Below are 26,368 nucleotides of genomic sequence, written 5' to 3'. Positions count from 1 at the left end.
TAGATGACTAATAAAACCTAAAATTTCCGTTCTAATGTGCAATAATCCCACACACACATCACGTTGTCTAGGTTGATAAAATACACACATCACGTTGTCTAGGTTGATAAAATAGCCCAACAAATTATATCTAGCAGCTTATCGAGCTTATCATTCCAAAAACACAACAAAAACAAAACAAACGAAATAATTAAATCACCAAATTCAATTCAATTCAAAATAAAATACAAAAATATGTGAAAAACAATCGATTAACAAAAACCAATAGTATGAGAGTATCTATGTTTTGAATTTAAATATTGTATCTTATAATGGAAACACCTACAACTGTCTCAAATGTATGTTAATCATCTTGTATACACCGCAAATATAAGATAGTTTTACTCATCTTCTAACATATTGCATTTTTATTAAAAAAGTTCAAATATATCAAATATGGGCAGGTATGTCTGTTTGTATGTAAATATCTACGTAATCCAAATAGAGATGAATCAATTGAATATTTCAATCTAAATGGCAAGATACAAGACTTCAAGTTGAACAAGTATATTTTGTAGATAGGTTGGTTTTGCTACATATATGTAGAAAGATACTGTATCTTTTTATCTTCTTGTTATTTTACTTAGCAAGCGCAACCAGCCAACTGAAATAAACCATCAACCGGCACGGTCGCGACCGGGGCCGGGGTTTGGTCTGGGGCCGGCTAAGTGCGGAAAATATCACTTCTAGTTTGAATACTCACATATATATGCGTGTAGGTGTGCATCGTGTGTATGACATCATCGCATTTTAAGTACACAAACCGCGAAACATTTCTACATACATACCCAACCGACAATACCACTAATAGAGACAAAATATACCTAAATTCTATATGTGCAGATATACATAGTGTTAAATGATTTAATTATTATAAATAAATAAAAAAACAAAAAAATATATTTTTATCTAAACAAAAAACATTTACCACCTGGTTGTGAGAGATTGCAATAATCTGCAATTATGTTTGTTTGCTTATATGAACATTTTCATATGTTTAATAAAATAAATGTAATTAACTTTCGATCGTGTTCTGTATAGTTCTCTATGGGCGGTAGTTAATTTTAAAAAACAAACAAAATTATACTATAATAATTCTTGGAATAAATTTATTCAGCAAATTAAAATAGAAAAACATTTTGTCACCAAATTTGGTGCTGTTGGTGTGATAAGTGCATGATTTGAATGCGTAATTTTTATTTTTGCAAGAAAATAAACTTATATTATTTTATGAACAGGTATCGATATTCGGTGTTCTATACTTTTAGAAAAATAATCTTTATTTAAATTATTGTTATCATGGGTAGTGGATTTCATACACTAGGAGTCATTTGATTGTTTTAAATGTATTATTGATAATGAACGTACATGGTATAGTTTTTAATACCTAAATTATTCTTCGTTAAAATTAACCCATCGATGTACACTTAGTCCAAAAAGTCTCCGTAAAGCAGCCTAAATTAATTGTTTTTCTTGAAAAAAGTACTAGGAATAAATGTAAAAACCAAAGTGGTAACATTAAAAAAGATGGAGTTTCCACCTTCACCTTTTTACCAAATTCAAAAAATTGTGATTGTGATTTTCAAAATTCTTGTTTTTAATTTATTGTTATAGCTGCTGCTGTATGGAGACTTTTTGGACTATGTGTAATTACGACTCAAGGTCGGATCCAGACTTTTAATCAGTGTGGAAGGGGTTTTAAACTTAACATAAAGACGAGTTTTTGGCCAAATCATAAAAATGTTCTTTAATGTTCTGTAAAGAAGGTTGACAAAATTTAAATAACATAATGTGTATCTTTACCCTTCATTTACAAATTTAAGGGCTAAAGTAACAACCTTAGTTATTAGATTTTTAAAGCTCTTCTCTTCTTGTGTGAGCGAATTCCACTGCATTGCTTGGCCTGCAATGCAGTCGTTACCGTTTCGCAGCGTATGCCCAATCTATTGTCACTTACGCCTTCGTATTATAGAGTCTATAGGTTCCTGGCCTATCCTTCTATGAAGGACCTCATCTGATATAAGGTTCGGTGAGAAATTCCTTAGGATGTTACGAAGACATCTATTCACGAAGGCTTGCAGCTTTCTTGTAATAGCTGAAGTAACCTTCCAAGTGCGGCACAGATTCGACATTTGTGCGAAACAGTCGTAGCTTTGTTCTTGAGCTGATACAGTTTAAAAAAATTGCCTGGCACAACTGTCCGTTGAGAATTAGGGCCTAGTGACTTAAAACTCTCAACCATTCCTCTGTGCGAGTAATATTGCCAGGAATGGAGGCTAATTTGAGAAAGCACTTTTTCATCATAAGAGTTACTCTTGGAGAATTTGTCAATTCCTCCCAAGAGGCAGTACCCGCGAAAGGACTCAAGATGGCATAGGCAGGGATCGAAACCAAGACCTCTGGCATGACAGTCCAACGCACTAACCATCATGATGATAGAGTTATTCCTCCAAATTTTTGACAGCATACTGAACGCCACTTTTGCTATGCCGATGAGGCAGATGACGTCTTGTTCGGTTCCGCATTCGATGGAGACGATACTTCCAAGGTTTTGAAAGCTCTCCAGTTTTTTCACCGGTTGCTAGGAAATATTTATTTGAGAGGATGGCCGGGTTTCGAGGCTGATCATTTTTGTTTTGCCGAAATTAATTTTCAGCCCCACAACTTCTGCTTCTCTCTCCACACTTGTTATTTTGATGGAGATCCATGATCCTGAGAGAGTAAGCAAACATCGTCCGCTTTAAATAGGATGTCAAAGTCCATTGGACTCCTCTACCTGACAAAGCTGCGTGCAGTATACATCGCTTATCAGCAACAAAAACAATATTGGCAACAGAATACAGGCCTGCCTGACTCCGCTACGGATTTTAAAATTATATGACAACCAACCATCGTGCAGAACCTGATACTTGGATCCATCATATGTTGCTTTAATAATAGCTATTAGTTTTTCTGGGATGCCTCACCTCCGTAAAGCTAACCAGATATACCTCACTTGACGCTATCAAAGGCCTTTCTCGAGGTCGATGAACAGCAGGTGTAGTGGTGATCGATATTCAACGCACTGTTCAATAATGATCCGCAGGGTGTTGATATGATTAATACACGAGGATCCAGCGCGGAATCCTGCTTGTTCGCCATCGAGTGTAGCCTCAAGGTGCTCTCTGATTTGTTCCAGTGTGACTTTTGCTACTATCTTGGTAACGGCAGGTAGAACACAAATTTCTCTCCAGTTTTCGCACTTTGTAAGATCTCCTTTTTTTGAGAGCTATACCATAATTCCCTTCTTCCACTTATCGGGGAAGCTTTCGGTGGCCAGGCTTCTTTTATGAGCGGATGAAGCAGTTCGCTTGATGATGTTAGCTCTGCTTGTAAAAGCTCTGCGGAAATTCCATCAAAGTCCTACCGCTTTGTTGTTCTTAAGTGCTTTAATTGCGGCAACGATCTCATCTTTAGTGGGAGGTGCTGTGCGGATTCGGGGATTAGTTTGTACAGGTGCTTCAAAAGGCATGGACTGCGCGTTGTTTGTAAACACTGGTTTTAAAACCGAGGAAAAGTGTTCTTTCCACTTTTTGACTTGGTCATCCACCGAACTTCTCACGGTACCGTCTACTTCTTTCACCAGGTGTTGCTTCGAGCTGTGTGCACCGGTCAGCTATTCGGTAATTCTGTAAACGGTCCTGCTTTCGCACCTTTTTGCAGCATCTTCTGCTTCTTGAGCCAATGCCTTGATGTAGTTACGCTTGTCACGGCGCACACTGCGGTGAACCTCTCTTCTCTCTTGCGTTCGTTGATCCTTGCCCAAGATTCTTCTGAATATTGAAACGTAGTAGGTTTATTTTTACAGAAATAAAATATTCTGTTTTTTCTATAAATGTGAAGAACGCTAGAAAAATAAGAACGTTTGTCGGTTACATTTGATCCTTTTTCCTCGAAAAATAAAACAGAACCCAATATGAAGAATTTTCTAGCGTATTTTATTCTGACGGGATAACCAAGAGTCTATTATTACCCTCTTCTTACTCGTAGATTGGAGCTGATGCTGAAAAATAATATATTTTGTGATAGTTTTGTATCAAAAAGCGTCTACAAAACCTTAAAAGTTGGATAGGGAAAAATGTTTGTTTCTTGAATTTAAAGGAGTACGTGCATTTTAGTTGGGAAAAACTTATAGTGTGGCACAAATTTCAAGTGGCAGAATCTCTTCCCCCTAAAATTCTCAAAAATTTAAAACTTTTAATATTTTTAGCCATTAGTTCAATGAAAGTTTTAATTTTGTTGATTTTTGTACCTTTATATACACAAAAATTCGTGTTTAAACCTCAATTTTAGAGCATCCAAAGCAAATTCACCTCAAAAAGTTAATTTCTTCAATTTATTTATACTTTGAATAAGTCTTTTTAGGCGTCAAATAAAATAAGATGCTATTATGTACGCGTTTCGGTAATTTAAGGCAACTTCAGCTTGTGTTTCAGAATAAATTGTCAAATTGACGATCTCTTATTAAAGGTTTCTTAAAAACCTGAATACTTAATGATTCTCTCAGAAAAGGTCGTATGAAAAAAACTCAAAGCATTACTAAATTTTCCCAAATTTAAAATTTTATGAAAACCTTATTGGTTATTACAAATCTTTTAGTTGTTTTAGACAGACAAACCCTTTTTTGGTGAATATTGATAAACTATTAATAAAACATGCAGGTAAGATCTTTACTTATACAACTAAATTGTATGAGCTTTATGGCCCATATGACCTCTTCTAAATCTTCAATTGGGTAAAAGGCCTGTATTTCCGATTTATACTGTGTTCTTAATCCAGTAATCAAGTAAAAGTAGCACTTTTATACAAATAATTTAAAATATAAGTGCGTCATATCAATTAACGCAATAAGTATAGACTTGAATTCAAGGACATTCCTACAAAAATAAAAAAAAAAACACTCTCCCAGGGGGAATCATGATAAAAACGACCCCACCCCCTCTCTGTATTCAACACTGACACGTCTCTTTGCGCCCACTAAGCAGTGTTGGATAACTTTTGTTCAGCTTTTAACTCGGTCTGCTCATTTATATTATTCTGAGCTCATAGAACGTGCTCTGAACAAGCTCAAAACTTTTTCAAAATCAAAAAAAAAAACACAAATTCGAAGCTCTGAACATTTAGAGTTAAAAAAGAAAAACAATTTTTTTACAGTTCAGACTCTTCTTTGACCTAGAAAAGAAAAACGTTAAAAATGTAATTGAAGAGGTTAATTATGAATACATTTTGAGAGTATTTAAATCTGTATTCTAAGGTTTGGTATTCTGTGTCATTGATGACAAATAAGGACCGATTCCCCCGAAAAGTCATTTTCAACGCATTTTTAGCTTAACGTCTGTTCCTTCAACAAACAGTTGCACTTTTTTGACACTTTTGTATTCTTTTTCTTATGAATTTTTAAAAGCAAAAGTATGATAAAGGTTGAGTTTAAAAATGCACTCCATTTATGAACAGAAAAACTTCTGCGATATTGCGGCAGATATACAATATCAAAAACCAGTTCATAAATGTCATCAATGTAGGCTGCTATAAAAAAGTATTACAGAAATAATCAAGTTTTTTCTTTGAGTTACACGGGTTTTGTTTTTTTAGTGTCTTAACAAAATTTTTTCAATACAAATATTTGTATTAGGACTTATTTTCATTCATTTCCATAAAGTTTTTCATTTAATTTTTTGGTAACAAACTAATAAAAATTCAATTATTTTACCCACACATCTTTTTCTCACATTTTCCTGCAGAGCGTCAACAGAAATAAAATAATTGCAAGTTTGATCGCATTTCAGCTGTCAGACTATTTTTTTGAACAGAGTTACCGACTGCTGCATTTTTACGTTTATGAGCTTACCCATACATCAATAACAGAAAATAATTCAAAGGCTAAAGGATGAGATAGTTCGGTACTTAACCACATTATGCCTTACTTTTTTAAAAAATATAAATCATTGGATAGAGTTCTGACAGTCGTGGCGAGTATTTTGCCAATAACTCATAACAAGTGTATTTCTAAGAAGTGCGCTTTTCAATACTTTTGGAGTTCGGAGTTGGTCTTTTTGACAGCTGTCACTTGATTTATGCTTTGGTTGGTTTACTATTTCATAAATAATACACTTACTCCTGAACAAACTTTTGAAATTGGACAAATTTATTACCAAGTGTGAATGGAAGAGTGAAATTTCTTATTTCCTTGAATAAGTCTTATTTTTTTTGAAGATAATTTATTGAAATTTTACAAAATGATCACTTAAAAAAAACCTGTCACCAATCTAGTGTCACGAAGTGTATATCTACAATAAGACAGTACCCATTTTTAATTAAATTAAATATATCTTATGAACTTCCGTTCTTGTCATTTAATGTGTGCCTGCTTTGTGCCTCATGGATATCTTTGAAATCTCAATCTTGGTTTTCTTTTTCTAGACAATTAAATTGAACGATCGCTGAGGCTGACTGTCGGTGACTTGACTATCCGCTGATGGCTGACCAAAATGGTTTCCTTCCATAAGTGATTTATTTTTGTTTTTTATACCTATGTGCATATTTTCCTTTAATTTATTTTTGCTTTGAGCACTTTAAGAAGCCAAAGAGTACACTCAAACCATTTAGATCTTTTGAAAATAACAGAAAAGAAGGAAATGTATAATTTGTAGATGTATGTACATAAATATATTTTTGTTTTAGTCGCTTTACCCATAAACAAACAAGATATGGAGTTGAATGTACATGCATAATATTATTTAAACAAATTTGGCAAGAAAATTATTATTTGTTTACATAAATTATTCACGATGAAACGAAGAGAAAAGAAGTAAAAGAATATTAATACACAATGTTTGTACAGTAGAGCGAAAAGGTAAAAAACTTATTAATAATTTCAACTTATATTCCTTTTATTTTGTTTATCTTTACAAAAGTTGAGGACATCATTATGAAGAATTCATATGTTGGACTAAAAAGTTATTCGAGATATATTGTCAAAAATTCCAGCTTCCAGTTAATTTCTTTCAAAATGAAAATGATATTTAAAGGCTTGTCAGTTACTTCGATTTTAATAGTTGACAATAATTTTGTTCGAAGTCCTGCAAACCACGCTCTCAAATTCTTACCAAAAATCGAAAGGACTCAAATATGGGCTTTGTTGGCCATAACACAAAGGCATACAATTTTCTAAAAATATTAGATTTTAAAAATTTCTCCAGAACCCCTTAAAAAGTTGTTGAGTGTGCAGTTAACTAAACTAAAGGTTGTTTTTTATAGACGTTTAGTTGTCAAGAAGAAAGAAAATGCATATAATTTGATGTTATAGATAAGAAATTAACATTTTTATTAATTCTTTATCTTTTAAACATGATTTTGGGCAAGTGGTAGCTCGAATAAATTCCAGCCGAGAGGACCAATTTTCTGCCGTATGTAATCAATAACGGGCCGAATATATTCTTTAAAGGTGTCTTGAGCTAATCTGTGTAGAAAAGTGACTTTACGTAACCCCTCAAAAAACAATCCAGCGATGAATATCGTAAGATCTTGGAGGCTACGCCACAGGCCATGACGCGAAATCATACGTTCACCGTAAGTTTCCATCAATAAGTTGATTGAATTGATCCGTGGCACAAAGGTTGTTTAGGAGTAAGTCTATTCATTATAATAAAATAGCAAACTGTGCATAAATCAAGTGACAGCTTTCAAAAAGTCTAACTTCGAAAAAAGTATTGCCAGATTGAAAACCACAATGGCGATATCTTACTTATATTAATGGGAATGTTATTTCTGTGTTACTCAATCACTTCTTAACTACTGAACTGATTTGAATGAAATTTGGTCCAGAGTGTAGAGTCCAAGAAAGAACAGAAAAATGCAATAAAAGCTGTTAAGGGTGTATAGATACTAAGGCACTTTTAAAGCTATACGCTTGAAATTTATTAACTTCCCATAGGAAGTTATTGTAATGGGTCTGATTTGTCAAATTGAAAATTATGCCATTTCTCGACGTTTCAAGGTCCCTAGAGTCGAAATAAAAGATTTTTAGAAAGATGTCTGTGCGTGCGTGTGTACGTACGTTCGTACGTCCGTACGTCCGTACGTTCGCTACGTTTTTCTTGTCCTCCATATCTCAAGAACCAGAAGAGATATCAACTTCAAATAAATTTTGCTATACAGATAATAAGGCAGAAAGATGCAGAAAGGGCTCTCAAGAAAATTTCGTGGGTGGTTTTTTTACAAAAAAAGGTGAAAATTTTGGTAAATCCTAAATATCTTACGAACTAAAAACGCTAGAGACTTGAATTAAATTTTATATACTATATAGTAACGTGATATCAAAGAAATATATTTTTAGAAAAAAAATCCATTAAACGGTGTTTTTTATAAATCAAAAAAACTGAAAAAAAATATTTGTCACCTCCAAAATTTTACGACTGAAATATGATTTCATCTCTAAAACAATTTTGGGCAACGAAGAATAATGTTTTTGACATCTGATAAAATTTTGAGAAAAATCGAATTGACAGTTTTTTTACAAATAATAAAAAACTAAAAAAAATTTATAAAAGTTGGTAAAAATTGATTTTCGACTCAAATATCTTTTCAAAAATTTGAAATATTGGCTTCAAACTAATTTTATCTTATAAAAAATATTGTTTTCAACATTTGGTAAAATTTTTGAAAAATTTGAATTGACAGTTTTTTTTACAAAAAATAAAACTCTAAAAAAAACAATACTAAAACTTGGTAAAAATTTACTTTCGGCTCAAATAGCTTTTCAAAAATTAAAAATATTGGCTTCAAACTTATTTTATTTCACAGAAAATATTGTTCCCAAAACGAAATCGAGTCGAATCAAGCTCATTTTAAGCTCGCTTTAACACCACATGTTAATGTAGTAATCTACAAACAAACCCCTTTCTTGAAGTTTTTATTTTGTCAAATTGGTTGCTTAAAACTTTGAAATCGACCGCCATTATAATATTATAATGTTATTATTTGTTTTAGTTAGTTTTTTTTGCTAAGTTAATTTTAACTCTTGATTTTCACAAAACTATCATCTATTTGTATTTTTTTTTTTTATTATTCTGACAGGTCTTCCAGTTCCAGTTCAGTTGTACCAAGTTTTGAATACGAAAATTTGGCTACTGCAGATGGGTTTTCTTGGGAATATTCTACTATACTATTTATAGAATGCCCAAAAAACACGTGTATCAATACAAATATTAAAGAAAATGGAAAAAAAAATATTTTTGGGGAGATGGTGGAACTTGCCTTTTGTGATTACTTTGAAACGTAGTTTATTTTTTCATTTTGCAAAGCTGATCCAAAAAAAAACACAAATTTTTCTAACCCAAAAACAAATTTTATAAAATTCCTTCATTACAGCTCAATATTGTACAAGACTATCAATTGAACAAATATAAAGTCATTATTATTTACATATGTACCCAAAACTTGAAGAAACGCAATTTTTGAATAATGTAGATAAAAATGCACTCCATCCCCTTGAACATTTCTGACCCACTCCCAATTAAGGAGTACTTTTTGGTAGGTGAGAAGAATGCATAAATAAGGCTCTCCACTAAGGTTCATCTTTTTGGGAAGTTTTCGAACTGAAGGTCTAATTTTCCTGAACAAACATTTTCACTGTTCGAACATATTTTCTCAGTTTAAATTGAAATATTGAACTGTATTATATTCAACAGATTTTGGAAACATTGATTAGGGTAAAGTCAGGAGGATTTGACAGGTTAACAGTATTTTTTAAATATTTTGAGATACAAGTATAATTTCCTTCCTTGAAGGAGGATTTGACAGCTTTGACAAGGAGGTTTTGTCAGTAATAAAAAAAATAAAACAACAAAATATTAGGTAGTAATAATATGAAGAATTTATTTATTTTTATATAAAAGGTAAGAAATTCAGTCTTAATTTCTGTTTTTTTTTTAATCTACTTTGATTCAAATAAAAGTCTTATACATATCTAAAAAAGCTTAGCAGAAAAACAAATTAATTATTAAAAATAAAATACACTTCGTAAACATTTACATAATTAAAATAACGCAGTAACAAGGTGATGAAATAAATAAACAAAACACAAAAATTATTATAAAATTAATTGGAACGTAACTATCAGTGAACATCAAATTGCTCAAAATTAACGTTTTGGTCTTGATCTAAATCTACTTGGAAGATTAATTGGCATCGGTAGTTTCGCTGAAATATCAGCCCTCAAGGCCAAGCCTAAATCCTAAATCCAAGTTCTTCTTCCTCGCTTGATACTTGAAACGTATCGGAATCATCTTGAAGACACATTGCACCCTCCTCAGAAGATGATTCACTATGAAGAATTCGTTTTACAACTAGATTGGGCAGTTTGGACCTACTTTAAGTTTGTATTGCTTTCACCATTCTTTGTGCAGCTTTAATATATATTTGTGCATTTTAACATTCTGATAAAGGATAAAAAAAGTTAATTGTAAAATCCTTTTTTTGAACTGATAAAGGAGGATTTGACACTGTCAATTGCTCCTTCAACATTGGTGCCAAAACCTCCTTTCAGTTGACTTTTGGAAAATAATTAAAAAAAAAATAAAGAGTTGTTGCTCACCAATATTTATTGTATAATATGATTTAAAAACAAATCTACGTGTTGTATATTTCACTTTAAATAACTAAAACTACTTACTACCGAAACTGCAATTAGTTTAGTTATCTCAAATATTACATCAACTGGACTCAAAAACAACTATTTTTTTCTATTTCACACAACGATCAAATCAATCGTAACTATCTTCGTTTTTTCATAACTAAAGTGCTGCCAATGTCTACACTTTTTTAGAAAAGTCCTGATGTCAATTCCTTCCACATGTCAAATCCTCCTGACTTTATCCTACTTTTCATAATTAATTTTAACTTATAAATTAATTCAACTTTTTCCATTACAATTACGTGATTGTAACTGAAAAAGTATACGATTTAATTATTCGTAATTGTAATTGAATAATTGTAATTATCTCTAGAAAACATGCACTAACTAATTACAAGTAATTAATATTGTAATAGGTTTTTGTTTATAGTTCTTGAGAGAAAGAACTTTTAAAACACAGTTAAAAAAATGTTTTACTTTATTTACATAATTAATTCAAAGCAACACAATTAAAATAACTTAGCATTTTAGGGAATCATTTTGTATTATCGCATAAAATGTTACTACAAGAAGACAAAATAATTACATTTTTTTGCAATCATCGCTGACAAAAATAATCATTACTGCTTTTTTTGATAAATACTTCTATGTAATTATATTGCAAGTAATGAAAGCTTTCCAATTATGTATATGTCATTAGTAATTGAAAAAATGTATGGAGATTTCAATTATAAATAATTGCAATTGAACTTTTTTTTTATAATAATTTTTCTCAACTCTAGTTTTCAATAGTATCAAAGTCGTTAGTGGCTGAAACTTCAATATAATTTAGAATCATTAAATAAAAACAAACAAATTATTCAATCGGAAACATTGAGCAGAACAAAAGTTTCATGTAAAATAAGTTTTATGATAAATATTCATAAAATTTTGATTGATTTTTCTAACATATTTTATTTGTTTATTTATTTTCAGATATCCGTTGTAAACGAAAAACCTACTCTTAAGAACAAAAATCACTCTATAGTACTCTTATTAGTTTAAAACTATACAATTTAACTTATTTAAAATAAAAAAGCAATCTAAACGAAAAACAACCAATTGTGATATAAAAAAATAGTGTTTTAATTGATGTTAAATTTTAAAAGCATACAATCTAATCATAAATCAAGTAACCCAAGTATTTATAAAACAATTAATTAATTTAACTATTATTTTTTTGTATATAAACATATTTACAATGAATATAACTTAAATATAAGAAAAACGTAAACAAAAAAATTATAACCAAACATAATTTTATATAAGAAAAGACTACATACTCGTACATATATACTTTAAACACTTACTCATTTTAATTAATACCAAAGAAAATAAGATTATCTTATATTTACAATTTATAAAGCATTACAATTACATAATTAAAAATATAATTAAGAAAGTCGGAGTATTATTTACATATACTAAGAAAATCATTTATTTAAAACATTAAATACAAAAGAGGGAGAGATTAGCAAAAACGAAAAAGCATTAAATTGTAAAAAAATGTCTGAAAAAGTTGAGCAACATCAACATCAACAGCAACAACAACAGCAACATATAAATAATAACCAACAACGAATTCATAAATCACCAGAATTCCAAATGTCCGGAATGATTCCTGGAGGAATTACTAGAGAGAGGAGTTTTGTGAGAACTAGCAATCATCAGGTAAGCAATTACCTACTTTAGTAAGTACCTAATGTTTCAATACCCTAGTTTCAATAAAAAATATAATATAAATATAGAAAGAGATCTGCTCTTTTGGCGTACTACGCGAATGTGGAATGCGAATAAATCACTTTCAGATCCCCATAATTCATTTTGATTGAAAGAACAACATTAATTTCCTAAGTGAAACTTTAGTAAATCTTAGAAGATATAGACCAGTCACACAATCTTGATGTTCAGCTACTTTGTAGGTGCGTGAAATTTTCTCCATGCATGCCTTCAAATCAACTATTAAGAATTGTTGAATAACCATAAACTGTACGGCATGTACCATCATCCTTGAGAAAATCTACGTTGTTAAAGTTTGAGTGCAAAGAAGTATTGATTAGAATTCCGCTCCCCATTAATCTTGAAAATAATCTAATCGTATTTAACGAAGAATTACTTCTACTACTAATGATGTCGCTGGTGCTTCACACCAAATAGTGACTTTCTACTCATGCAAATTGTATTACCACAATCAAATCAGCCATATCACTGATTCTATCGTAGTTGAAAACTTTTGAAAATCCTGAAAGCAAAACTATCGGCAATTCTGTTTCTAATGTAAAATTGTATGAGATTTTCCGCAATGAATATATTTGGTAATAGTTTCTTAAACTTTTTTGGTTACGATGCAACGCTATCCAAAGCTTTTTAACCTATTTTAAAACTCGAAGAAAGAAACATCATTCTTTCTAAAAAGAAAGACAGAAAGAATAGACAATTTCAATCAATTCAATTTTAGAAACGCATTTCTGTCAACTAATTTAATTTTAATGTCGTTATACTGCATTAGATTGTTTTGAGGCAATTCATTTTGACATTTTCTCTCAATCTCACGTTATCTACGTTATAAAATGCGAGCATCATATAAGAAGACGTCAAAATGGTTGTAATTAGGATACTTTTTGATAGTGTTTTACGTATAAGAGAACAGCTGATCCAAAGCGACTGAGATCTTTTTTTTTCGAACTATTTTTAATTAGTTTTTAAGCTAAGAAAATTGACTTTTGTTTGTGGCGCATTGAACACGATTGGATTTTTTTCATTGTATTAATGCAACTTGGTGTATGTGTTAACGAGTGTGGTAGAGCTGTCATATTTTTAGCTAAACATTTTTAAAAAATTTAGAAGTATAATTGCAAAGAGAGTAGATTTAATCTTTAATCAATAAAACGAGTAAATCAATTTATTTTGCGCTATGGAATGTACAAAACATTGGAAACTTTTGTTAATAAAATTGCTACGATTTGTAACCAGGCCCGGGTTAAAGAAAATTTGAGGTCCCCTAAACAGTAATAAAACCCAAACCCCCATAACTCAGAGCATCCTAAACCCCAAACTAGCCAACGCAATAACCCAAAGCGCACTAAACCCTAAGCTACGAGTAAACCCCTAAACCGATAAGATTTAAAATTTTTGATAACCGGGGCTAATTATTCATTAGGGGTTCTTTTTAACGTTTTGGAAAAATTAAATGTGTTCATTTTGCAATCGCAAATAAAAAATTGTAAACCCAAAAGCGTTAAACCCAATTTGTAATTAATCCAAAAACCATGAACTCAAAACCGACAGACCGTCAGACCATTTCTTTTTGTTTATTTAAAACTCTAAAAATTAAAAGTAACAAATTACGTAGTAATAAGGATTTATAAGATTTAATGTGTACATTATAAATAATAATTATTACATTTTTTTCTCAATCTTTATGATAAATTCCGACTAAATGTGTTTTTTTATTTTTACTTTTTTAATATTCGATCTTCCAACACGTAACCGGGCGTGATTTTCTTTTATACGATTACAAGACAATTAAGGATAAGATTTTGTAGAATTTTGTTCTATTAACTTGTCGTACCGAGAGAACTTCGTTTAAAATATAATCAATGTTTATGAAGGTACTTAATTTCATTTGAAGAGCTTTGAGGTAAAATCTTAATTGAGCTTTGAGGTAAAATATCAGTTGAACTTTCAGGTAAAATATTAGTTGATATTCTCTCAACATCGTCAGCAGTCGTCCTCACCTGTTGCCATTCCAAATGCCCTTGAAATTGGGAGGTCGAAAAAATGCTGTAACTTTTGGTAACTTTGCGGTAGCTTTATCTCTGTCGTCTTTTATTTTCCTTTTTGCGGCTCCACTCAAATATTTACTTCCAGACATTTTTAAAATCACTAAATACTTATCACTTTGAATAAAATTTAATTAAAGAAGTCAACTAGTTGTCAGAGGCAGTCGTCAAAAAAGAAAAGCCGCAGAGTACGTCTGCACAGTGCCTCTTAAAAAAAAAACTAGCAGAAAATATTTCAAAAACTTTAAGTCAGAACATTAATTTTTAGATACGCGTAATTCGAGTTAATTCAAATTTAGGTACGTTGCGTCGAAAAATACGGTTCAATATTTCTGCGGCAAAATTTATTTCGCCATTTTACGCTTGTTAAACTCAAAACGGACTCGTGGACTCAGAGCAGGAACTGAGTTGAAAGTGTTTAACTGTCAAAGTGAATTGTTTGCTTAAAAAACAAGTATTTGCTCTCCGAAATTTTGACTTTTGGTGTACATCAATCACTTTCACTCTGTTAAATTTCATCATTTTACAAGAATCTCAAGTATTTTATATAAACAATGCAAAATAAAAGACAAATGGGCGTATTTTTATACATTTTAAGATGCTGGGATGCTGGAAAGTGCTTAATAATTTTACGGTTACGGTTTTTTGCGATTGTTGAAGTGCTGTATTTTAAAAACTATTTTATCTATAGAGGTGAAATTTGGTAAGGTGCTTAGGACTATTTTAGTAAGTGTTGCAAATTTGAAGTTATTGCTTTGATAGGTTCTTTAGTTAAGGAGGTGTCATAAATTGCCTGAGATTGTTCCTGCTGTAAATAGGTAGAAGTGTCACAACTTGGCTTTGATCAAATAAATGAATACAGTTTTCAGTTTGACAAGACCTATTTCTTTAAGTAAATCTAAAAAAAATTGTAAATGGAAAACGCCATATATTTTATTTAACTTTATAGACACTTGGCCAATCTGGGGCTCCGAATATTAATTTGCAAATTTTAATATTTAATACTAAATAAGTTGAAAAGAAAAGATATACAATTTAATGATAACGTAATAACTTTTTTTATACAAATTTTGTGATATCTTTATAATAATTACAGAACATCAATAAAAGGCGTAGTCTTGCTTTCAATGTCCAAACGGGTATGCAACCAAACCAAATAAGAACAAAACCTGCCATGGATATCTATAGACCTCCAAGTGAGTATAAACACTGTTATTTTCCATCTCACATAAAACAACATTATTATACAAAAATTATTTTATTCACATTATTTTTAATTTTACGTAAAATCACTTTACTATAACTAATTTTGGTGTTTTTGTTTCTGTTTATTCTTTCCATGTGCTATGTCTTATGTCTACCACCCGCCTACTGTTATTGTGCACGGTGTTTTCAAAAAAAAAAACTAAATTTTATTTCTTTATTTTGTTTTAAATGAATATGCGCACATTTTTGAAAAACAAACATCTCTCATCAAAATCATCATCGCACTATATTTTGATCGCACTTTTTATTGCCATGTTTTACATAAACACAAAACACAAATAAAAAAAAACTAAATCAAAATTGTGATTAATGTTATGTTTTTTTGTCTCATAAAAATTTTGTTTTATTTTCATTCTTATTTTTTTCACCATAAAATCATTAAAAAACAAAAACTACAAAACGACACAAAAATAAAAAAAAATAAAAACAGACATTCGACTCGATGGTAATTCCTTGAATAATAACGCAAACAACAAATTAAACATTAATGCCCAGGAATTCACCATGAATCGAGCACAACAACAACAATTACAACAACAACAACAGTTACAACAACAACAACAGCCGGGTGATCTTCACAATCCTCGGTATGAAACATTCCAAGGCAAACAAATTTAATTTTTCGATTTCGATCTTTTTTTTCTCTTCGCTTTTTCGGGGGCGTTCTTACTCTTCCAGAATTAAACTACAACTTACAACATTCTTCCAGTTCATCGATGGTCTTCCCAGCCCAGGGAGGCGGCGGCGGTGGTGGTAATATGTTGGCTCAACAAAAGTCTAGTGCTAGTATCCATCAGCAAATGCAGATGGCAGCAGCGGCAGCTGTCATGGCCGGACGGCGACATGCTGGATTGTCTGTGGGCAGTATGCCCAGTAAGGGTGTTCATCCGGGACAGAGGACCATTTTGGTGACACATCCAATGCAGCTAAACAACATGGGTGGGATGTCAGTGCCGCTGCCATCGTCACAACACCCTTTGGTTAATTCGCCCTCTAGCGGAAACATATTTCATCATGTAAGTGATTATTTTGTATATACTTTCATTCGATACTTTAATAGCTTTGTACCTCGTATATATTTTCCTTCCCCCAAACTCCTCGCAGACCACAGGAGGTTCTCAGCGTGTTAAGTTTGCAGCCGAACCGCAAAAAATGCACAACAATAGCGGTCATCAGATGAAATCAAATCATCATATGAATAACGGTGGCGGACAATATTTGAATAATAACAACAACTGTCACATCAATGGTGGTGATGCCTATGCGCAGTTATTGAGTTCAAATCCGTTGCAGCGTTCGAAGTCATTGTCATCGGCTGACGCACTCACTCGTGGAATTGCCGGATTAGGGCTGGCTTTGGGCAATGAAGTAACTGATATTGGACAATTTCCACCAGATATTCAAACCCTGGTTGATACTGCTTTGGAGGATCCAAATCAATTGAATTCTAGGTGCTTAATGGAGCTAACATCACATTTTATAAAACGTGCTGTTGAAGGTAGACGATATGCACTGCCAATATCTAGGTTGTGCTTGACTATCATTGCTAAGGAACAGAAGGAGACGTTTTTGGAGGCTCTGTTGAATACGTGCCGGCATTGGTATCAGGAGAGAGAAAAGGTTGGTTAATTTTGAGTGTTTAAAAATGTTTGATATGGTGTGAGAACTGAGAATGACACCTCGTTTCAAATTTTTTAATGTTCTGCTAGTCACATGGGTCTTATATCCGATTCAGACGTTCGATTCCTTGCCACACTGCATTTGTATTATACTATCTATCCAGTGAACTGCTTTATCCGAAACTAATTTCACATTCACGTAAACTGCTATTTATGTGAAAATCTTGGATAAAGTGTTTTGATTTCATAGAAATTTAAGTTCAATAACTCCATGTATTTTTAATTTCAAAATCGACAGTATTGGAATTGTAAGGAAATAATGCGTTCACGTGAATATCAGAATACTTCGAAGTATTATAACCGACCGGCGTTACCGACTTTGATCCAGATTTACTTCGAATGAATAGCAGAATACTTATAAGTGACAATTCTAGAAAAATACAGGGTGGTTCGTATGAGGTGTAACAAAAAGCTAAACTGAATAAATTGGGTTAAGACTAGATTTTATGGGAGAGGGATTCCTGTTTAGACAGGAAGGGCAATTTTCTAAATTACTTAAAGAAGAACAAAAAAAACATCAGTAACACTTACAGAGTCATGCTATAGCATAGGGAATAATCCGCTTAATTTCATAATTGTGAATGGACAAAACTTGGGAAAAGCCGAAAAAGTGCTTTATTCTAGTTCTTTTCTATTTCTCAAAACCTAAGAAGCATATAAGCGTCTGGTTTTTTGTTTTCCAAAAATAAATAAGGGCCAATTTCTTGACGAGGTTCTAAAATAAATTAAAAACTCGGTATAGTTATTTCCGGTTTATCTTTGGAAACTTTTAAACATATTTGGAACACGATTATTTCTTCATATCTGTAGAACTCGGTTTATAAGCATTTTTGAGTACTAGTAATTACAAAAATACATTTGTACATGGTTTTAGCTATTTCTGTAGCGTCTGTAGTCAATTTTGAAATTTTTACATTTTACAAACAAACTTTAAACTGTCCATCAGTTTTTGTTTGAGCGAAAATTTGAGTTGGAAATTTAAAGTTTTTGAAAGAATTTTCCTTAATTTAAATACATACAGTATTGTGCAAAACTTTTGCAATTATTAGCGCCTATCAAAAAAACAAACATTCGTTCAAATACAAGTTGTTCGAATCAAATTATTTTTATTGTTTTAAACTTTTTATGTTTCAATTTACTGCTCATAATCTCAAAGCACTGATCCACTGCCAAATTCACAATTTCACTGCTTTTACAGAAACAATAATGAATGCAGCTATTCAAAACATTTGCAACTATAGTCTGTCCGATAAAAATTGGCAGTACAGGGAAGATAGGGATATCTGCATCTCGTTCGCACTCTTTTCCTACGCATAAGTACCTTTCTCAAAAAAAGCTCTTACAGGGTTGCCGTAATGCGCATTTTGAATTTGAAAAAGCTAAAAAAAATAACTGCAGGGTTACCATTCTTCTTTTTTACATTGAAATTTCATTTTGTTCATAATTATATATGAAAATGAAATAAAAATTATCTTTTTCCACACCACAGAGGTAAGATAAATGGGGCGTTTTTGAAGGGTATCCCCAGTAGGCCTAATCCCTTTTTGATAAAAAACAAAAAAAAAAAATTTCATCAATTTTAATTTTGCGACCAGATTGGTTTTTCTTTTGTGGTGGTGAGTTGTGGCCTTTGGTGCTGTTTTCCTTCAGAAGTCTGTATACTGTTCGTTCAGATACAGAAAAAATATCAACAACCTCCTTTACAGCCTCGGTTTTGCTTTGCAGGTTCTTACAAATAGCTTTTGTCGCCTCAACTCAAGTCCTTTGAGCCTGTTGATGAAGCCATTTTTAATTTGCACAACACAACAAAAACACAACAATAAAATACAAACAACACCACAAAATCATAAAGATAATATACAAACAAAACAACAAAGGCACAACACTAAAAAACAAACCACACAACAATAGAACAACAACAGCACAACAAAATTATTACAATAATGCACAAAAATAACTCGCAAAATGAACAAACCTACCGCCCGGCACAAGAATCTACGCAAATAATATACTTCCTCAAATAAAATGGCTTTGATTTTTATAACTGCATTTTAACTGATTTCCAGAATTTTAAAAGAAATGCAAAAGTCAAAACACAACACGATAACACTCATCGTTAAGAACTTTTAAAAAAGCTCTCAAAGCAAAAGCTCCTCAACAGAAACCCATTGAAAAAGTAAGAAAAAAATACGAAGTGAGTTAAGAAATTGAAAAAGGCAACTCTGAATGTGTGTGATTTAATGAGGGTTGAAAAGCAGCAGAGAACGATCAGTGCATGCTCAAGTGTGTGCCAGGTAGGTCGTTGTGGGATCTACGTTGGATGCCATCGAAAATTCATGGGTGTTTTATTAAACTTTTTAAAGGAGTTTCCTTCAATTGGGTATGGTGTAGAAAATAGCGCGCCACTGATTTTTAAAAAGCTCTCCCATAAGGCCTGTACTGCCAATTTTTATCGGACAGACCATAGTGGCTATTTCTCTTTTCGTCTCATTTTGATAACGGTTAAACTGATTTATTTTGAAGTTGGTAAGTTTATACGTGTAGCTTGATTTGTTAAGTTAGTTTTAGCCGGGACTTTGATCGATAAAACTGTTTTTTTAAGATAAATTCTTCTTGAATTGAAAAAAAAAAGATTTTGTTTTAAAAATGGCGAGAAACAAATATTCATCGGATATAAAATCCAGAATTTTGAGTGATTTAAAAAAGGAGCACCACAAAGAAAAATTTTAAAGAGATATTCCATTCATGAATCAACTATTTGTAGAATCATCAAAAGTGAAAAGGTGTTATGCCATCATCATAGATGAGGAAAGCCTCTAAAATATGATTGAAAAATAACAAAATTTTTCCGTATAAACCCCACGGCATCTTTCAGGGAAGCAAAAATTGAACTTAGGTTTACCCATTGACCCATCAACTATCAGACGCCAAGCACTGCAGGCCGGATTGCATGGTTTTCAGATAGCAAAAGAGCCATTTATTTAAACAAAAATTGAAAACTCGTTTGGCTTTTGCAAAAATTCATCTCAATTGGATTCCACAAAAATCTGTACCGGTCTTATTTTCTGACAAATCAAAGCTGCTTCTCTGGCCAAGGAATCTGGCCAATTCAACAAGTGGAGGGCATAATGAAGTCTGAAGAATATGCAGACATTCTTCGGAACACCATGCTTCCTTATGCCCATTGGTTACAACACGCCAATGATCCCAACGCAAGTCGAAGTTGGACACAAAGTGGATTACAGAAAAAAAGATTGAGGTTTTACAATGGCCAGCACAATCCCCAGACCTAAACCCAATAGAGAACCTTTGGGAAATTGTGAAGAGAAGAATTAGAACCAACATTGTTAAGCACTATAGTGCCCTATTCGCTGAAATTCAGAGGCAGTGGAATGACATTCCATAATCGGGTATTACTAACCTTATAGCTTATCGATGCCCAGAAGATATACTGCCGTTATAAAAAAAATAAAGGGTATACAATTAAAAATTACCGTTTCCTTGCCTTGAAGTAAGAAAATAGTTTAAAATTTCGTTGTGAGATCTAAGTTGTAAATGTTTTGTACAGCAATTTTACTCACTATTTTAGTGTTTAGTTACATATTTATTTTTTGTTAAAGTGAAGAGTGTTAATTTTTTTCCAACAATGATAACGTACTATCAAAAAAGTTAACTAAACTAAAGAAGGAATGTTGCCGTTTGAATTTCTAAACAATATGTTTTTCAATGAAAAATGTTTGAGGTTCTAGTTGAAAATGTTATGCACAGTACTGTATGTATTTCTTTAGGTGCACATATTATCATCTATAAACTTGAAAAATTGTACACATTTAAAATTAAATGTTAATTTTCATGGATCTTATTGTTTTTTCGCAGACTTAAGGGGCGTGGTCATTATAAACTCTAAAAAAGTTTGATCTCAACCTTTGGCGTGAAAAATAACTGTGCACGTTTGAAAAACCGTTCATAATAATCGCTTATGATACTAATTATGAAGTTCTAATATCCTAGAATTCCCAATTCGAAGATCTATCTCCAACTGAGACTTAAATCGGAATTCTAACGCTTTAGAATTTGATGAAAAAATGGGTTAGAATTCGACGAGTTTTTTTTTCAATAATCAAAGTTTTTATAGTACCCGTGGTACTAGAACTGCAAGGTGTCTTGGGTTCAATCCCTGCCTGTGCCACCTTAATTAAAAAAAAAAATAATTTTCACGGGTACTGCCTCTTGCTAGGAATTGACAAATCCTTCAAGAGTAATTCTTGTCGTGAAAAAAAGTGCTTTCTCAAATTAGACGTTCGGATTCGGCCCAAAATTGTAGGTCCCTTCCATTCCTGACAACAGTACTCGCACACCGGAATGGTTGAGAGTTGTAAGTCACTAGGCCCTGGTTCACAACGGGCTGTTGCGCCACTCAATTTAATTTATTTAATCCAAGTTTTTGAGATTAGAACTTTGCTAAGGAGTTGAGTTTTTTTAATTTCTAGTTAAAAAAAAAAAACTATTTTTTCAAAAACCACTTTATTGAAAATTAAAAAATGTATTTCTGGCTTTCCAAGATGCTGTAGCATAACTATGTAAGTGTTAGCATTATTTTTTAAGTATTGTTATGTTTTAAATCATTTTTTTAGAAAATTGACACTCTTTCCAGAACTGAAGAACCCCTCCCAAACGATTTCCTTTTAGATATGTCAAACAAACTTACTCGATCTAGTCTTTTAGTGCACTTTAACTCAAATGATATTCTTAGAGTTCGGAGGTTTTGAAAATCAACCAATGTTATCATGATTTTGTTACACCATACAGACGTCACATAAACTTTAACCTTACATTTTAAAAACAAATCTTCACTTCATTGAAATCGACTTAAAAATCGACCAAAAACTGCCGTATTGTAGTGATTTTCATCGATCCTAAGTTGGCCGACATTTTCATCAACAAACTATGATATTTTTATCAACAGGATAAAAGTACCGGCCCATTGACACCAAATGCGTGAAACCCATAATTTTAAGTTAATTTGTTATGAATCTAATCGTTGGTTTTTCAGGATTTAAGTTATTTATGAATTTCGCCCTTTAAAATGTTGTTACCAACTTAGGAGAAAATAATTTTTGAATATTATTAACAGTTATTTATTAGTAAACTGCAACATCATAAAAATGCTGAGGATGTCACATAAAACAATGTGACCGTTCCCGTTTCTGACGTTTATAGATTCGACTGCAATATGTCTCATTTGATTATCATATTTTACAATCAATTATATTTAATGAATGCCAATTTCACTTACATATAAACATTTATACAAACTTTTCAATAAAGCTTGAAATTATTTGGCAATACCTGCTTTCATGTTTCCGTGTTTTCTTTTTCTCTTTGTTTCCACCTATAGCTTCTCTATACAATTCAAGGAATGAAGTCACCATCTCGTGTACGTTTTACGGCCTTCATGGCATTTTTGACGGAAATGTTTTGCCAACTTAAAAGACGTCAGTTGCAATTACGTACCCAGTGCGATGGTGCACCACCACCACTTGTTTTGCTCACTTTATTGGCAAAGTGTTGTGAAGACTGCGTCACACCGCCAGTTAGATCATTGTCGGAGGTGAGTATTTAAAATTTTTCGAAAACATAGACAACAAATAAAGTTTTTTAATTTTGTTTTTCTAGATTGAATGTTTATTTTTCGTCCTAACTTGCATTGGAAGAGATTTAGAACAGCAATTACCGCAACAATTGGAAGTATTGTTGTCGTTGGTGCGTGACGCTTTCTTAAATGCAAGCGATTCAGCCCCAGCTATACGCCGAACTTTATTACAATTGATTGAATTACAAGCATCACATTGGCAACTGCCTGGCAACACTGTTCTTTATTATTATCCGTCATCTAAGTAAAATGAAATCGATTATCTCTTTCTCTTATTTTTCTCATCTTTCATCTCTTTACATAATAAAAATAATAATAAATCACAATTTTTAAAACTTTTGAAATAGCAATGATAAACGCATTTATGGCAGATGCATGCATGTAAACATACCCTAATTTAAAAATCAAAAAATATTTTAGTATTTAATTAATTAATTATTATTTTCTATTTATTGCTTTATTTAACTTAAAACAAAAAAAATTAATTTAATTTTGCAGTAGGTACTAAGTGAAATATTAGAAGATTTTTAACTGAACAAAATCATAATTATGATGCAAAATATTTCACAATGTACAAGTATATGAAACTAATAAAAATTATTAACTACAACAAAATAAAACAACATCAAAGTATAAACTAGTCAAACAAAAACAAATTTAAAACAAAAGCATGTTTAAAATGAATCAAATTTCTCACAGAAAATAAAAACAATTTAATAATATACTAAAACAATTGTAGAACAACAATGATTTTTGTAATATGTGCCAAGAATAATTTAAACAAAATAAAAATTTGTGGTGTTTTTTAATATATTGTTATTTCTTTATGGTTTTTCAAAACAAGGGAAATTATTGTTTTTTGGTGGTATTAAATAACGAAGGGTTATTATCATTTTTAAAAATAAAGCTTAATCAAAGACACAGCGATATATTTTTGAGGATTTGGGATAGTTTTAATTATTCCGGACGGTTTGAAACTAGTAATGGAGTATAAGGGGTATAGATAGATAGAGGTCTACGTGCCGTTTTTAGAAATCATAATGGCGTGGCACGGTGAACATTGCGCATTTTTCGTAGAGGAATATATCCGGGTTTCCGTATTTTTTCGAAGAAAATGGGCAATATGTTACAGTTAATGTGGATCGCTACTGTCACATAATTGAGACCTTCCTCCAACCAAACTTAAATCAGTGTACTAGGAACCACAAAGAAGTCTGGTTCCAACAAGATGGAGCCACAGCACACACTTCACGGCGTTTACTTTTAAAATGTGGAAGATCTTTTTGGCGGACCCTGTATAAACGATGGTGAAGACTACCTTCATGGTGGAATACGATTCACTGATTTAAACATCAATGGGCAGGTTCAGACAACATAAAAGACTTCATCTGTAGTCAACTGCATTGTTTGAACGTACATTTTTTCCACTGCAACTAGTTAGTTGTTTAAGTGTCCTAAATTTCAAATTTACTTCATAAGCTTACTTCTACCTTCTGTTGATCGTGCAAAAACTACCAAAAACATTACTGTCTACAAAACACTCCTGAGGCAATCTATAAGTCTAACACTATTTGTATTTTGTTTTGTAAATTAATATTACTTATTTATTTTCCAATTTGCCAAAGAACCATTTAACACAAAACATGAAATGGAATGTTGCAGAAAATAAATAAGTTATATTCCTATAAAGTTCAGTTTTGAATAGAATAAAACAACATGATCAACTGTCATTCTGACATATGTAAGTAGACTTGACTTGATAGTTAGGGAGATTTTTCTTGACAAACTTTCGAGTCAACTTTCCAATATAGTTGCCTTAATTGGATGACAACTTTTTGACAGCTGCCCAATCAGATACTTTGAACTTGCCTTACCCTCAAGTCCCTTATGCGTCTGAACCTGCCTAATGTTCTTTTGTATGCAGATGATCTTGTGATACTTTCTGAATCACCTAGCGAAATACATCATCGAATAGGGCCTTGAAATAAACTTCAACAAATCAAAAGCAATGGTCTTTAGTAGATTAGCAAATATAATTGGGTTCACATTGGTGAGAGTTTGGAGATTGTATATACTGAACTGAGTTCTTCATTTCAGTTTGCACCGTTCAGAAAAATCAAATACTTCATAAAGGCTTTTGAATCTAAAATAGTAGATGAATTGACCTTTCAGCAAAGCATAAAGTATTAGATGCCGTGGCAAAATCGACCTTGTGTTACGTAGTTTAAGTTTGGGGTAGTAATTTCGGTCGTTCGAAGAATTTTAAAGACACTTTTTAAAAAAGCTCTTACTCTTGTCTTTGAAAACGCTAGAAAACTTCATTTTTAAACAGAATTTTCTAAATAGCATACAAATACACTGAAGCTGAAGGCTGATTTTATCATGACAGTGCTCGCTTGTGTTATGAGTTGTGGAATGAGGATTAGTAGTGATCTGGTTGGAAACGTCTAGGAATCACTTGTGATGAAAAAATACTTTTATGGCTTTTGTGCGTAGTCCTGCCATAATTTCTGTTCCTCACACATACCCGTATTATTCAAATAATAAGCCAGTTATCAAAATTCTTTTGCCGATATTTATTTTGCTTTAAATTGACATTATACATTTGTAGGACATATTTCAACGTGTCCACCCTTAGCCTTGAACCATCCGGTCATTAAAATCAGCTTTAAGAGACCCAATATTTCGGTGAGGCTTACAGCAAGATTTCCATTGACTTAAGATCTGGTCTGCTCAAAGGCTTATCTTAATCGGCGATAAACCCCAGGAAATTGGCCTTAAGCCAAAGTTCGGTAGTTCATGCCATTACCCTTAAATAAGGTGTTACTTAAGGGCTTTACAACCTTTTTTTAAAAAACATCACTTTAATAGTTGAAAGTGTTTTCACTACCTGCAAATTTGTGACACCGTCATACGACACTCCCCACCAAAAAATAACTGAAGCTGGATGATTTAGACTTTTTCAACCTTTTTAGCAGCTTTCTTGTAGATATGAAAGTCCTGTCGTTTGGGCGATTAAATTTCTGTTACATTGTGACAATGTTTTCGTCTGTAAAAAGACAATTTGTATGTTCTCCGTTTGCATGTTTTTGATCTTGTCGCTCTTATCTTGTGCAAAGCCTCATTTAGGCTTTGTCCAGTAGTTCTACGGTAAGCACTAAACCTTAGGCCTTGTTTTATGAGGCGTGACATCGTTCTTATAGGTATTTTCATTTCCTGAGCCATAATTTGCCATTTT

General features: G+C 32.1%; 1 protein-coding gene across 2 annotated transcripts in view; it reads left to right on the top strand.

The window, feature by feature from the left end:
* Positions 1 to 23,939, top strand: part of LOC129952970 (uncharacterized) — a 33,428-nt gene extending 9,489 nt beyond the window's left edge. Inside the window, exons 2-8 of one of the 2 annotated variants that reach the window (XM_056065965.1) lie at positions 11,687 to 12,421; positions 15,629 to 15,728; positions 16,229 to 16,385; positions 16,508 to 16,814; positions 16,903 to 17,418; positions 22,876 to 23,088; positions 23,154 to 23,939. In XM_056065965.1, coding sequence (XP_055921940.1) covers positions 12,257 to 12,421; positions 15,629 to 15,728; positions 16,229 to 16,385; positions 16,508 to 16,814; positions 16,903 to 17,418; positions 22,876 to 23,088; positions 23,154 to 23,378 — 1,683 coding nt within the window. In that variant the 5' untranslated portion in view covers positions 11,687 to 12,256 and the 3' untranslated portion in view covers positions 23,379 to 23,939. Of the gene's footprint in view, positions 1 to 11,686; positions 12,422 to 15,628; positions 15,729 to 16,228; positions 16,386 to 16,476; positions 16,815 to 16,902; positions 17,419 to 22,875; positions 23,089 to 23,153 lie in introns of both variants that reach the window. The other variant, XM_056065975.1, reaches the window with a different exon arrangement.
* Positions 23,940 to 26,368: the final 2,429 nt, after the last annotated feature.

This window comes from Eupeodes corollae, chromosome 1 (genome assembly GCF_945859685.1).
Source record: "Eupeodes corollae chromosome 1, idEupCoro1.1, whole genome shotgun sequence".
In the NCBI taxonomy this organism is placed as follows: domain Eukaryota; kingdom Metazoa; phylum Arthropoda; class Insecta; order Diptera; family Syrphidae; genus Eupeodes; species Eupeodes corollae.
This window is presented reverse-complemented; position numbering and strand designations above follow the sequence as displayed.